The sequence below is a fragment of the Hyalella azteca genome, unplaced genomic scaffold, assembly GCF_000764305.2.
Source record: "Hyalella azteca isolate HAZT.00-mixed unplaced genomic scaffold, Hazt_2.0.2 contig11826, whole genome shotgun sequence".
NCBI lineage: Eukaryota > Metazoa > Arthropoda > Malacostraca > Amphipoda > Hyalellidae > Hyalella > Hyalella azteca.
In genome coordinates this window covers 37,055-51,212 of record NW_025941809.1, presented here as the reverse complement: position 1 = coordinate 51,212, position 14,158 = coordinate 37,055, and the positions used below count along the sequence as shown (strand labels likewise).

Sequence of the window (14,158 nt, the reverse complement as noted above, 5' to 3'; positions counted from 1 at the left end):
GACGCCACCCCCTTATATCGATGATTACAGTTTAGGTTGAAAGTTGAAATTACTACATCAAGACCAAGAAGAAAGGTTGGAAATAAATAAGGAGTAGGACACGACAACTTAAAATTCTCTAATCCAGACTAGACTCCGTAATCAAGGTCACTAGGAACGTTTACTTCTCTCAATGATGTTTTCCAGAGCAGAGTCAGAGGGTCCTGTAGTGCATCGACACATTTTTTCAGTAACACTGGAGAAACCCCATCTGGCCAGAGTCGAACAAGTCGCTAAATCTTGGATACTCCCCTCTAGATCCGGTGTTTCAAAATCAATGTTCATCAGCATCCGTCCCTCATGGTTTTTCTTGAGTGAAATCAATTTCGTTCTCCGTCTTGAGTATCGGGGTATGCTGAATACTTTTTAAAACTGCGCTGTTAGCAGTTCGCACATGCCCTGGTCGTCTCCAATAAGTACATCAGAGGCCACACTTAGGCTCTGATTTGGGACTTTGACCGGAGATATTTGTAGAAATATTTGGGATTCTTTCGAATGGCAGGCACCGCTTGCGCCTCCCCAACTTGTTGCTCTGCCGCGAGTGAGTCCTGCAACTGTCGTTCAGTGTTTTAAATTTTCTTCTATAGATGTTCCAGACCCCGCTTCTCCAAATTCATGGAGGCGGCCGTTATCTGGTTGTTCAAGCTCGCTCGTTTTCTCATGAGGATCCTTCTGTCCGTTGGAATTATGTGCCGCTTGGGGGTCGTTCTTCCCGGCGTGTGACGCGCGCATACCTGCAGTAATACATCGCACAGCATGTTGTACATTGCTTCGGCGTTTAACTCCAGGAACTCAGATCTCCAGTGGATTTCGATCAGTTGGTTCCCAATGGCCGCCCCGTCTGTTCATCGATAATGAAAATTTAGCCCAGCCAGCCCCTGTCGAGGTATAGGTCTGGCCTGGTTTCCCCTCCCAATTGACGTCTCGACCACCACTTGTCGATGGTCTGACAGTGCGGTCTCCTCAACACGAATATCAGCAACCAGTTCTTCATTGCTGGTGAAGAATAGTTCCAGGATATTGTGTTCTCTTGTTGGCACCAGCACCTGTTCACTTAGCTAGTGTTGCCTAGCGAATCGAAGTAGTTGTGTTGCCTGGTTACTGTCCTTATCTCTGCTCCGCTCAACGACATAAAACATTTGACCATCTATCGGAGCTCAAAGGCTGAAACTTTATCAACCATCACAATATAATTCGATATGACAGGTCCTAATATTCATTCATTCTATGCTATAAATTAGTTGAAGGTTGATAACGCAAAAATATACAATAACTGACCATCCAGCGTAGGCCCAGAGGCAGCTGTAGATGGCGGTGGCGACATCCCCCAGCTTGTTGGTGGAGCCCGTGAAGCCCGTCGCCAGGTACTGCGTGTTGCCCTGGGCGAGTTTGTAGATCCCACCCGCGACGATAACGAGGATCGCCAGCAGCTTGGCCGCCGTGAACACATTCTGCACCTTAGTGGCCAGGGTCACCGAGTACGAATTGACGAACGTAATCAGCACTGCAGGGGGAATGAGGAATGAGTGGGACTGAGTCCAAATACTGACCCACGTTTTGACGAATATTGTCGCAAAAAGAGGGCGATTTGGTAAATGGCATGATTCCTGGCCACCATGATGAGTGTGTACAGTGAATGTTTAAGATTTATAACCGCTAAAAATCTAAAATAATTAGACTACCTAAGTTCCATGTTCTATACATATTGCACCATAATGAACTCCGTTGTAACAAGTGACGGGATATATGGTATAACACACACCGGACATTTTCTGTTCACATATTCATCATCATTTTCGTATAGTTGAATCATCACGTTTTCTACACACGAATTTCACAAAAATATTGTAGTTTTGTTTATAATAAAACATTATTTACGCTCACATGTTAACATCCAGTAATTATCTTACGAATAATTCAAAGAATTAACCTTCAGCAAATAATTCGGCAAATTTTTCAAATCACAGCACATAAAATTGTTCTGACTTTGCAAATAGAAGAAATGCATTGGCGATTAGCTTTCATAAGCCGACTAGTTGACCATACCAATGTTACTTTCAATTCGTCAACGTAAACTTACTAATGCAGCAGACAGCAAACAACTTCACGGTTGTTCTTGGCGCAATGAAGTCCACGCAACCGACAGAGAAACACTCAACTAAGTATTCGGCAAACGTCAGGGTGAGGATGGCGAGGGATGAAGGCGTCAGCAGTAAAACAGAAACCCAACTGAAGAGGAAAGCGGGTAGCGGCCGATACCAGGCACCTCTGTAAACGGCAGGCAGCGGGTCCTGCGTGCACCAATGAGCCGGTGACTTGAACAGACTCTGCCTGGGAGTGGCTTCTTTATTGGCGGATTTTGAAATTGAGGTCTCCTGATTGGCTGGACTTGAATGCATAACTGTTTGCGCAGTTGACTGATAGCCCGCCAGGCAATCAGAAGGCCCTGTTAGGATGACCCTAGTTCGAGCGCCATGACTTGGGCGTGAATCATCGTGTTTTTCATCACTGTTGAAAGCCAAGTTCTGTACTCCTTGTTGACTCAAAAGTTTTTCTTTGCGTTCCTTAACCGGCGCGAAGGTTTCTAAAAAGTAGGCATATTCTGCACCTGATTCTGGGAGAACCGTGCCTAGCTCTGCGTAGCATAGAGCGCCTGTTGGGTGAAAATAATATGTATGATAAAACGAAAATAATAATTATAAGTTAAACTGGCTACAGTATACTAACATATTTTTTCTTAAATTTAGATAACGTGAGATTTAAACTTTTCATTTTACCATTACTAAATCAAAAGGATAAGAATTATTGATGATTCACCCAACATGGAAAAGACTCCACAGAGGCCCCAGACGAACAGGCTGAGCCCCACAGACTGGGTGCGCTGCAGGACCCCCTGCGGGGACACGAAAATCCCCGACCCTGCAAGGGGGATTTAGGGTTAGGGATGAGGATTTTTAGTTGAAAATCAAATAATGTATAATGAGTGGCAGTAAACAAATTTTTTCGACTGCAAACTTCATGGATATCCGAGGATTGATATCGATATCTTCAATTAAAATATATTTTAAAAAATATATAAAATATATATAAAAAATATATTTGGTGGGCACGAAGAGTATCTCAATGTCTTTGCTTTTGATTTTAGTTTTTTAAATTGAATAAAATTATCAGAAATCGACGAGATAATAAATCATCAACAGGCATTAATCACCCAAGCTTGTCCTCAATTACAAGTTATTTACTGTTAATATTTTTAATCTGCATCGGCTGAATGGCAGTAGCTCAAAGTAATTGATGAAAAAAGTTTACTTCCTGATGGTTCGAGAATAAATTTTCCTTACAGTGAAAACAAGTCTCATTTTGGATGGTGGCTTTATTATTCTGGTTGAGGGGGCAAGTTTCACAGCCCCACTCATCCATCACCCACCTACTCATTGGTCATTGCGCCCACTCACCTATCATGGCTCCTACGATGAGGGCCACTCCACTCCAGAGACCCACTCTGCGCTCGAGTTTGACACTCCCGGGCCCACCCTCGAGTGGGGCCCCGTGGCTCCTGAGGGGCGCCTCGTGCGCTGTGTCCGCTGGCCCAACCAGCTGCGCCCCACTCGGGCCAATGGCTGGCCCCACTGCAGAACATGTTGATGCAACAGCCACCGCACTACAACCTGGCGTAGTTTAATTTGAAGAATTGCATTTAAGAATTGAACAAGAGAATTTAGTTATAATTTTAGAGATTTCATGAAAATATTAAAGAATTTTTGAAGTGTTCCCTTAAAGCTTGAATTCGGCGAAAAATTTTCAGCATTGAAAGTAACCTTAAAAGTGAAACAATATTATTGTTAAATTGGGTCTCTAACAAGTATTCAATGAGATTTCTGTGAAAATCACAGAGATTCCATTACAAACATGTCTCTGAGAGGTATTATATGAATCGTCTTTTTCTTTGTCATTAAATCCTAATGAGCGATTTAACATACAGCGATATTTCTACGTGGAGTGTCAATCATGTGTAAATATCATGTCGAAAATAAAAACGGTGGTCTGCAGGATTTACTCTCAACATTTTAATAGCAATTCGATCACATATGAAGTATATACGAAATTCAAAAATTTAGAAATCAAATAACAATTCTACAGTGACTCAATATTTTACATACCGTTCTAATAGAAATGAACAATTCAAATGGTTATATTAATAATATCAGGTGATAGAATTTCAAACAATTAGGCACAAAACGTATTCAAGAAATTTAGGCAGCTTTAACAGCGCCTGGACGAACTGACTATGCACAGTACGATCCACATAAATACCAGTAACTGTTATTTCATAGAACAAAAGAAAGGATAATTGCGAATTACAGGCCTTCCATCTCGGAAACTTTCGAGCACTAAAGAAACTATAAAACAGATAACAGAAAAAGTAAGTAATGATTTTGTAGCGTCGTTCAATGTCTGCGGAAATGACATTGGGTTTTAACGTTGTACTTCCAACAGTATGGGTGAAGATAAAACAGTGAACATGTGAATTTCCTTTGTGGATGCGGTCAAGATAAGACGTGTCGCGGTCGGCTCTTACAGAAGTTAATTGTTGATGTGTGACGATTATTTTTCTTTGTTGGTCAGTTGTTAAAATACCCAAGTAATGTAATTCAGTATTTCGGCGGAAAATAAGGAAAGTCATTAAAAACGAGTATAAATTGTTCAGTGTGAGTTTTCAGAAAATTACTCCTTTATATATAAAAAGGACTCGCCAAATAAAAAAAGCTCTGTAGAATAAAATTATAGCATTCAATACGTTTGTAATGGAGTCTTGTACTTCAGCGGGTTCGTTACGCGGGAGCATCAATTATAAGCCACCAAAACTAATTTATTGAACGAGAGCAATAATGAAACACTATTTCTAGAAGGGTTGAAACGACCAGATAAGCTGAGTGCCCAGTCCAATAGATCACAATGGGTGACAGAGGTCGTAGCACGTCCCGGTTCCAGGGAGCACGCGAAGATCCTTACAAGCAACTTGGAATACAGGGACCCAGGGAAACTTACTCTCGTGACCAGCAACCCTATATTGGAAAGAAATACTTTCATACTGACTGAGATTACTTACTTAAGCACTTGCAAAACAGATTCTAAATATGATTACTTTTCAACCAATCAACACGAAACAGAAATAGCTAAATTATTGTTAGGATACCTTGGTCTAATATATAGAAGCTCGCCAATAAAGACAGTGTAAGTTGACTCAAAACACAGCAGAAGCGGGGCGCAATAGGTCAACTAGGCCTAGAAATGGGTGGCTCACGGTAGGACTGCCTCGTAACGACTGACCTAGACTGACTCGTAAGAACGATTTCCTTTTGGTGACTTCTAATATGTAACTAATAACCTTACAACGATAAGTAGTGGAGTGTTTACATTAAGTGTCAAGTGTTTACATAAAATCGGTGAAACAAATAAGTGAGTTTAGCTGTAGTAAGTGAGGGAAGCTACAAGTGTGCTCGAAGACTACGAATGTATTCATGAAGTCCTGACGAGCCTACAGCGCGGTATGTGAGCCCTTTGTTTTGAGGTCAGTGTCCGAGCTCAGTGTTATAATACAGCACCGGCAACGTCCACCCAACTGAACAAAATATCCAGTTTATTAGTAAAATAAGAAAAACAAGGTAAAATGGCTGAATGTATTGTGATGCAACCCCCTATGGGTAGTTCGTGCATAATTTGCAAGGAACTTTGTAATGCGGCACTTGTACTACAGTGCATCAAATACCGATTATTCATTCATATAAAATGTACAGAATTACCCATTTCTTGCCTGACCCGGCTCTAAAAGACCAGAGTCTCCTATGAATGTAAGAACTGTGTGATGAACATTTTCAAAGTTTTCAAAGAAAGTGAAACTAAGCTTATCGCAGCCATGAAAGAAAAACCTAAAGTGGTGGGTTGCGTGCCCGGTGGCGCTAGCCACACCTCCCCCCGAGCCACCTTCCCTTCCCTTGCAGCTAACTGTACCCTTGCCTCATCCACTACCCCTTCCCCACTCCTTCCCTTATTTCTAATCCTACCTCTACAGCCAGCCTTACTCTTGTCTTTGGCCCTTTCAGTGCCCCAACACTGAACTCCTGCTTACTCCTTACTCCTGCTGCCTTCTCCCCCTTTGATCTAGGCTCAAACGCTCAAACCATCTACGCTTCGTCCACTGCCCAAGCCCCCGAGAATAGTGTCTTAGAAGATGGTTTTAGATTGCCATCATCTCTTCCAACTCTTCAAACCCTACAATCCCTCCAAGTTGCAGAAGTACCCTCAAACATGCAACCAGCAAGGAAACGTGTTTGCTGGAAGTACCTGCAAGCAAAAGGAATGCGAACACGGGAGGAAGGGCAATGGCCCAAGATTTTCAAATCCCAGATTGTGTTATAAATTCTTGTGTAAAGGAGTAATTGTTTACCGTAGAAGCTTGCTTTCCAGAAGCACGGTGGAATTGAGATCGGAATCTGGTAACTCTGATGGCTTTGGCGGATACGACGATTGGATTGTCCAGCCCAGGGTTATTTCCCAGGAGCGACTGGCAGGACTTAATTTCCACCTTCGAAGAACGGATTGGGAGGCAATTTGGAATGAAACTGAGGAAACTGATTGGAGAGATGAGTTTCACGAGATGAATGCAGAGGAAATTCGCTCAAAACTACGTGAGAAACTAGCACACATGTGTATACATCATACCCCAAGAAAAACAGGCCCCAAAAGTCAGCCGCGTTCCGGAAGACCGACGAATCCTCATGAGAAAACGCAAGCGATTAGGCGAACAAATAGCTAAATCCACTAGTGACCTTATGAGACAGAGAATCGTAGAGCTACACAAGAAAACTGAACGCAGGTTGCCGAACTCGCACAGGATGGAAGAACAAGCTGCCGAAGAACGAGTAGTTTAGGTCATCAGAGAGAACCCCAAATGTTTTTTTTCAAATACGCCCAGTCTAAGGCTAAAATAAAGACGCTAGTGGGCCCGCTGAAGGATAACGATGTCCTTGTCGGAGATGACCAGGGCATGTGTAAGTCAGAATCGGTGTTCTGTAATTCGAAATCGAGAGTAACTCGAAGTCGAGAGAAACTCGAAATCGAGAGAAGCGAGGGTGAAAAGCGTAGTGCTACAGGGCCCTGTCATATAGGACAGATCCTCTTCCTCATCCACATCGTCGATATTGACTCGGGGCTTACCCATGCATCTACATCGTCATTTGCGGACGATACAAGAGAGCTGATGAGTCTCACATAACCGTAGATTGTCGACAAATCATCCTGTAAACTGCGAGAGATTACAGGATGACTTGTTGACAATCTACGGTTGTGCCCTAGTGAGTACTATGCAGTTCAACTGTATCAAGTATAAAGTAATGAGATACAAAGTCAGCACAGAGACTGAGATGCCACATTGCTACTTGGCATCGGATGGCACAGAAATTGAGGAAAAGCAAATTGGTCGAGATCTCGGAGTGTTGATGAGTAACGAAGCCACATTTGATGACCACATCGCGGAAATAGTCGCCCGAAACAGACAACGGATGGGTTGGATCTGGTGGACATTTCGAATGAGAGAAGCAGCACTAATGATTACATTCTACAGAGCCCTGGTGCTCCCCAATCTTGAGTAATGCTTCCAGCATTGGGCGCCGCTCTTAAGGCGGACGCGGTGTGGAAACTGGAGTCAGTCCAACGGACCTTCGCGTCCAGGATCAATGGTGTGAGGAAACTGGAGCTGAATTACTGGGACAGGCTGAAATACCTGAGACTGTACTCACTGGAGAAGAGAGAGAGAGGTACATCATATTGTACACTTGGAAGATGATGACTGGACCCAACCGGCATTCGGTGGTTGAATTGACGTTAAAACAACTACCAACTATACGACATTGAGATTGGGGTGAAGAGAGGTTTAGAATGAAAATTTAAGCAACATCTTTTGCGAAACGTCGTACTGACGTTACAATGCAACGACAAATTAATGTTGCTACTATGCGACATTGCTGCAATGTCAAATTACAACGTCGACGAACCAACCTCTTTTCCGATCGCAGCAGGATTCGAACCCGGGATCGCTGGAGACCGCGCGCGACGCTTTAGCAACCTTGGCCACGGTTGCTCGCGTGCATGAGCAATTAAAATAAGCTAGAGAATGGTGCGAGTCATTGAAAATTGAAATGCATTCTCTGGTCATTAATCATACACTTATATATATGTATATCATTCAATGTTGGTGTGATAACATTAGTTTCATGCTGGTAAATAGCTTCACATTCAACATTCCGTATCGACCATTTTTCAACGTTGAAATATCGTATTTTACGTCTTCTCTAGTTTTGGTCAGATTTCGACGCTGATCGGACGTTTAATTTTGGTTGTTCAGGATTTCAACCTGAAATCAACATTGAATGAAGGTTTAAAAATAAATAAACATTCAACCTACCAATATCGTTGTAGTGTCAATGTTGAAATAAGGTTGTTTTACGCCCGTTCTAGTTTTGGTCAGATTCCGACGTTGATCAGACGTTTAATTTTGGCTATTCAGCATTTCAACCTGAAAACAACATTGACTCAACGTTTAAGAATTAGTAAACCTTTAACGTATCAATGACGTTATTTCAACGTTGAAATGAGAATGTTTTCCATCCGTTCTAGTTTTGGTCATATTTCGACCTTGATTGGACGTTTAATTTTGCCTGTTCAGCATTTACCCTGAAATCAACATTGATTCAACGTGTAAAAATTAGTAAACATTCAACGTACAATATCGACGTTATTTCAACGTTGAAATAAGAATGTTTTACATCCGTTCTAGTTTTGGTCAGATTTCGACGTTGATTGGACGTTTAATTTGGTTGTTCAGCATTTCAACGTGAAATCCACATTAATTCAACGTTTGAAAATTACTATAAATTCTATGTACAAATATCGACGTTATTGCAACGTTGTTATAAGGTGGTTTTACGTCCCTTCTAGTGTTGGTTTTTACGTTGATATAACGTTTAATATGACGTTGATATGATGTTGATATTTTAACGTTGATATGACGTTTAATTTTAGTCGTTCTACATTTCAACCTGAAATCAATTACAGAGCTGGGCAGCGCTGCTTTGAAATGTAGCGGCGCTACCGCTACCGCTACATGCTCTAAATGTAGCGGGCGCTACCGCTACCGCTACACCCACGCGATTGTAGCGAGCGCTACCGCTACAGTAAAATGTAGCGCCGCTACATTAGCTGCTACAATGGCCAAAATTATCGGAAATCTCTAAATATTTATAGTTCTGCTATTGGGATTTACTCATAAACATTTAATGATAATAAAACATTTTCAGAACATATCAATGCAACCTTATTGCAATTAACCTAACCGAATTAGTACGGGTTAGATACAGTAAATAAAAGTTACAGTTATTTTTATATTTTTCCTTCCCTGCATGGATGTCTATATTAATCTACCAATCTAAAAAATTATCCACATATACATATAAAAATCAGTATTTTATTTGTATATATATATATATATGTCGATTATTTTTGAGATTGGTAGATTAAAGTAGACATCCATGTAGGGATGGTGAAACATAAAAATAACTGTAAGCAAACTAAAATATAAAAAATACCTGTAGGTGGTAAATGGCAACAACTTAATAAGTAACAACTAACATTTTGACACTAGTAACAGGCTGAGGTTGACAACATTACACCGAAATCTTTCGGACAGTTTTATTCTGTAATTTATATTATGTTTGTATCATGCTGTTTTTTAAATAATATTTAATACTATTGAGTAAAATCTAAAGGCTTTATTTATAAATGTAGCGGTAGCGCTGTAGCGGCAAAACCGCGTATCGCTACTTAAATGTGTAGCGGACGTTACCGCTACCGCTACAATTGCTTAAATGTAGCGCCGCTACCGCTACCGCTACTGAAAATGTAGCGGCCGCTAGTAGCGGCCACTACATGTAGCGCGCTACTGCCCACCTCTGACAATAATCAACGATATTTAAATGTCAGATGCCTGCTGGGGGCCTGCTTCAAAGTCTCCCAACTTTGAAAGTGAGATCTCCGAAATAGTGACATATTACAACGAAAGGAGGGGGAGATTCCCCCTTTTAATAACCGAGCCGCGGCCAGAGTACAGACTCTTCGTGAGAGATCTCTGTCCGTGGCAGGACCGAAACTGTTTACTGTCTTGCCAGAAGTGCTGAGAGGAGGGGAGGACAATGTTTCAACATTGAATCCAAGTGCTTTATTGCTATTTTAAATTTGATTCTCGGGTCTTTGGCTCTTGGTCCATTACATGTTTTTCTTATACAATATAAAAAGTAAGATACATGCATAAATTTAAATAATTTAAGTAGAATCCATGCATAAATCTAAATAATTAAAATATATATACTAGTAGCATTAAAGACGTAAAATGACAGAGAAATACAAAACATTTCATTAAGTGACGACTGAAAGCATCAAAAAACACGATAATAAACATAGAATATGAGCTTAAATTAACATTATCGATAAAAATATACAAAAACGCATGCATTTACAACGGATCAAGGCACTAAAATCGATGAAAATTTATTTGATGAGCTATAAAAATAATACTGATTAATAATAGAAGCAGAGGGATACATTCAGCGGAAGCGACTAACCGAGAAGATCCGCGGCTTGCGACTGCCACCAGCCTTCAGCCGGCGACTGCTACCAGTCTCCAGCCGGCAACTGCCACCAGCCTCCAGCCGGCAACTGCCACCAGCCTTCAGCCGGCAACTGACACCAGCCTTCAGCCGGCAACTGCAACCAGTCTCCAGCCGGCAACTGCCACCAGCCTTCAGCCGGCGACTGCCACCAGTCTCCAGCCGGCAACTGCCACCAGCCTCCAGCCGGCNGGCAACTGCCACCAGCCTCCTGCCTGCAACTGCCACCAGCCTTCAGCCGGCAACTGCCACAAGCTTTCAGCCGGCAACTGCCACCAGCCTCCTGCCTGCAACTGCCAGCAGCCTGCAGCCGGCAACTGCCACCAGCCTGCAGCCGGCAACTGCCACCAGCCTTCAGCCGGCAACTGCCACCAGCCTCCAGCCGGCAACTGCCACCAGCCTTCAGCCGGTAACTGCCACCAGCCACCAGCCGGTGACTGCCACCAGCCTCCAGCCGGCAACTGCCACCAGCCTCCAGCCGGCAACTGCCACCAGCCTTCAGCCGGCAACTGCCACCAGCCTCCAGCCGGCAACTGCCACCAGCCTCCAGCCGGCAACTGCCACCAGCCTCCAGCCGGCAACTGCCACAAATTTTCAGCCGGCAACTGCCACCAGCCTTCAGCCGGCAACTGCCCCCAGCCTTCAGCCGGCAACTGCCACCAGCCTTCAGGCGGCAACTGCCACCAGCCTTCAGCCGGCAACTGCCACCAGNTTTTGAATACTATGCGTCTCTATACATAATTTAAATCACTTTTCCTGTTAAGTTTGTGTACTTACATACATTAAAATACGATTTTTCAAGTGTACGAATATTTATTTCCCCCCACTGTATTTGAACCACAAATATCCCGAGGTTTATCAAAATTAGTTCATCAAACATGAAGACTAGCTACAAGTAGATTTAAATGTATCGCAAAGATCATTTAACCGGCGTTGAATCTCAGCTGAAATTAGCACACATTTTGACCGTTTTATCGTCACACATAATATGGATAGTTACAAGGCTAATTAACTGCTTTGTCGTTGTACGTCGTAACAAAATCAAAACTCTTTCAGATATATATTAATGTTCAAGTTTCCCTCATGATCGAGAGTATCCGATATTGACCTTCTTGTACAGCCCTTCTTGAGCTAACGCTTTAGAATACATGAAAAAATATCTCCATCGGCCTCCACTTTAGGGCTATACTCTTATTGCATGAATAATAATGGCGGTGTCAGTGTTAATAAGGCCGTAGGCCCGATTCTTACCATCACTGAAAATTCAAAGCTTGTTGCGGTCTCGAACACGCAATTCGATCACTGCTCCAATTCTGATTTGTTTTAACTGTCCGGCATCCTCGCAGATTGTGACCAGAAACTGCCACACAGAGCTGGGATCGAACCCGCGCCAATACTAGATCGAACCCGCACCAATACTAGTACTAACTGTAACCGCTGGTCCACCGTTCAAAATAGAATATGCCCTTATCCAAAGTAACAGACCTATTCTCTTTAATGATGTAAATTCCACCAATATTTTTATCGATCACGAAGAAGTGCCATAAGCCAGCATATCAGATGCTTCCTCCAAACAGGCAGGACAGGGCAGGTAAAATATGTTTGCAATATTAGCGGAGTTCGGTGCATGCCGGGGCGAAGTGTTGTTGGAACTTGGATTTGTGTCTTTGATGTGTATTATATATCTGCGTGTGTACCTCTTTTTGGTTTCATTTTCGTAGCCTATAGTATTCTATACTTATTGGGTAGTAGAAAATAGTAAAAAAAATCTATAAGACTGCTTTATCTGAGCCCTTTCATTCAGCTCTAGCCTGCAGTTCATGATGTATATTCAGCTTTCAAGATATAAAAAAACTCTAAAATGGCGTCCATAACAAAACTATAGAAGCGCATCCAGCACGCGGTAAAATATATATAACAGATATTACAGCACAGGTGCAACGGCCGCACTCGTCGCACAGCTGTGATGTCCTGATGGAGGTTGACACCAGCAACTGCACCTCTGAGAACTCAGAGGTGCTCAGAGGTACTCAGAGGTACTCAGAGGTACTCAGAGGCACTCAGAGGTACTCAGAGGTACTCAGAGGTACTCAGAGGTGCTCAGAGGTACTCAGAGGTGCTCATGCTCAGAGGTACTCAGAGGTGCTCAGAGGTACTCAGAGGTACTCAGAGGTGCTCAGAGGTACTCAGAGTTACTCGGAGTTACTCAACGGAACTAAGAGGTACTGACTGCTACTGCGATGTACTGAGAGGTACTCAATGATACTCAGAAGTACTCGAAGTCACTGAGTCGCCCAGGGCTTGGTTACTCACCTCCCTCGCCCCTGGTCGCCAGGGGGACGTTACTCCTCCTGGGGGCGGGGGCCCCAATCCCTGCCATCGGGGTTGCGTCCAACGACTTGCGTCTTCTCAACATCATAAATCTCTTCAAAATAATAACAATTATCGGCAATATAATGAAGCGAAGTAAGACTATTTTCCACGCAACTGAATTAGATATAAGTTCAATACTATAGAATAATTTAATGCTTGATTCTTGACATGTAATAGAATTTACTGCTTGATTCTTTCAAGATTATAAGTTTATTGTTTAGACATTATCTGGCGATAAATGTTGAAAAATGGTGAGCATCTTTGAGAGGCGAAAAATTTGAAACAATAAAAATTATGGAAGTAACAAGTCACTTGATGATGCTGGTGCAGGCTTGTGGCACCATCAGGTGCACAGCGTCGTGCTCCATCAGGTGCACAGCGTCGTGCTCCATCAGGTGCACAGCGTCGTGCTCCATCAGGTGCACAGCGTCGTGCTCCATCAGGTGCACAGCGTCGTGCTCCATCAGGTGCACAGCGTCGTGCTCCATCAGGTGCACAGCGTCGTGCTCCATCAGGTGCACAGCGTCGTGCTCCATCAGGTGCACAGCGTCGTGCTCCATCAGGTGCACAGCGTCGTGCTCCATCAGGTGCACAGCGTCGTGCTCCATCAGGTGCACAGCGTCGTGCTCCATCAGGTGCACAGCGTCGTGCTCCATCAGGTGCACAGCGTCGTGCTCCATCAGGTGCACAGCGTCGTGCTCCATCAGGTGCACAGCGTCGTGCTCCATCAGGTGCACAGCGTCGTGCTCCATCAGGTGCACAGCGTCGTGCTCCATCAGGTGCACAGCGTCGTGCTCCATCAGGTGCACAGCGTCGTGCTCCATCAGGTGCACAGCGTCGTGCTCCATCAGGTGCACAGCGTCGTGCTCCATCAGGTGCACAGCGTCGTGCTCCATCAGGTGCACAGCGTCGTGCTCCATCAGGTGCACAGCGTCGTGCTCCATCAGGTGCACAGCGTCGTGCTCCATCAGGTGCACAGCGTCGTGCTCCATCAGGTGCACAGCGTCGTGCTCCATCAGGTGCAC

At 43.6% G+C, this 14,158-nt stretch overlaps 1 protein-coding gene across 1 annotated transcript; it reads right to left on the bottom strand.

The window, feature by feature from the left end:
- Positions 1-1,317: 1,317 nt before the first annotated feature.
- LOC108670607 (b(0,+)-type amino acid transporter 1) lies at positions 1,318-13,289 on the bottom strand (the record flags this gene model as incomplete). Its single annotated transcript, XM_018158079.2, has 5 exons — positions 13,074-13,289; positions 3,495-3,707; positions 2,857-2,958; positions 2,120-2,692; positions 1,318-1,543 (listed from the first exon to the last, which is right to left on the bottom strand). Coding segments are annotated over exons 1-5 (1,220 nt in total), but the record flags the coding sequence as incomplete, so codon positions are not given.
- Positions 13,290-14,158: the final 869 nt, after the last annotated feature.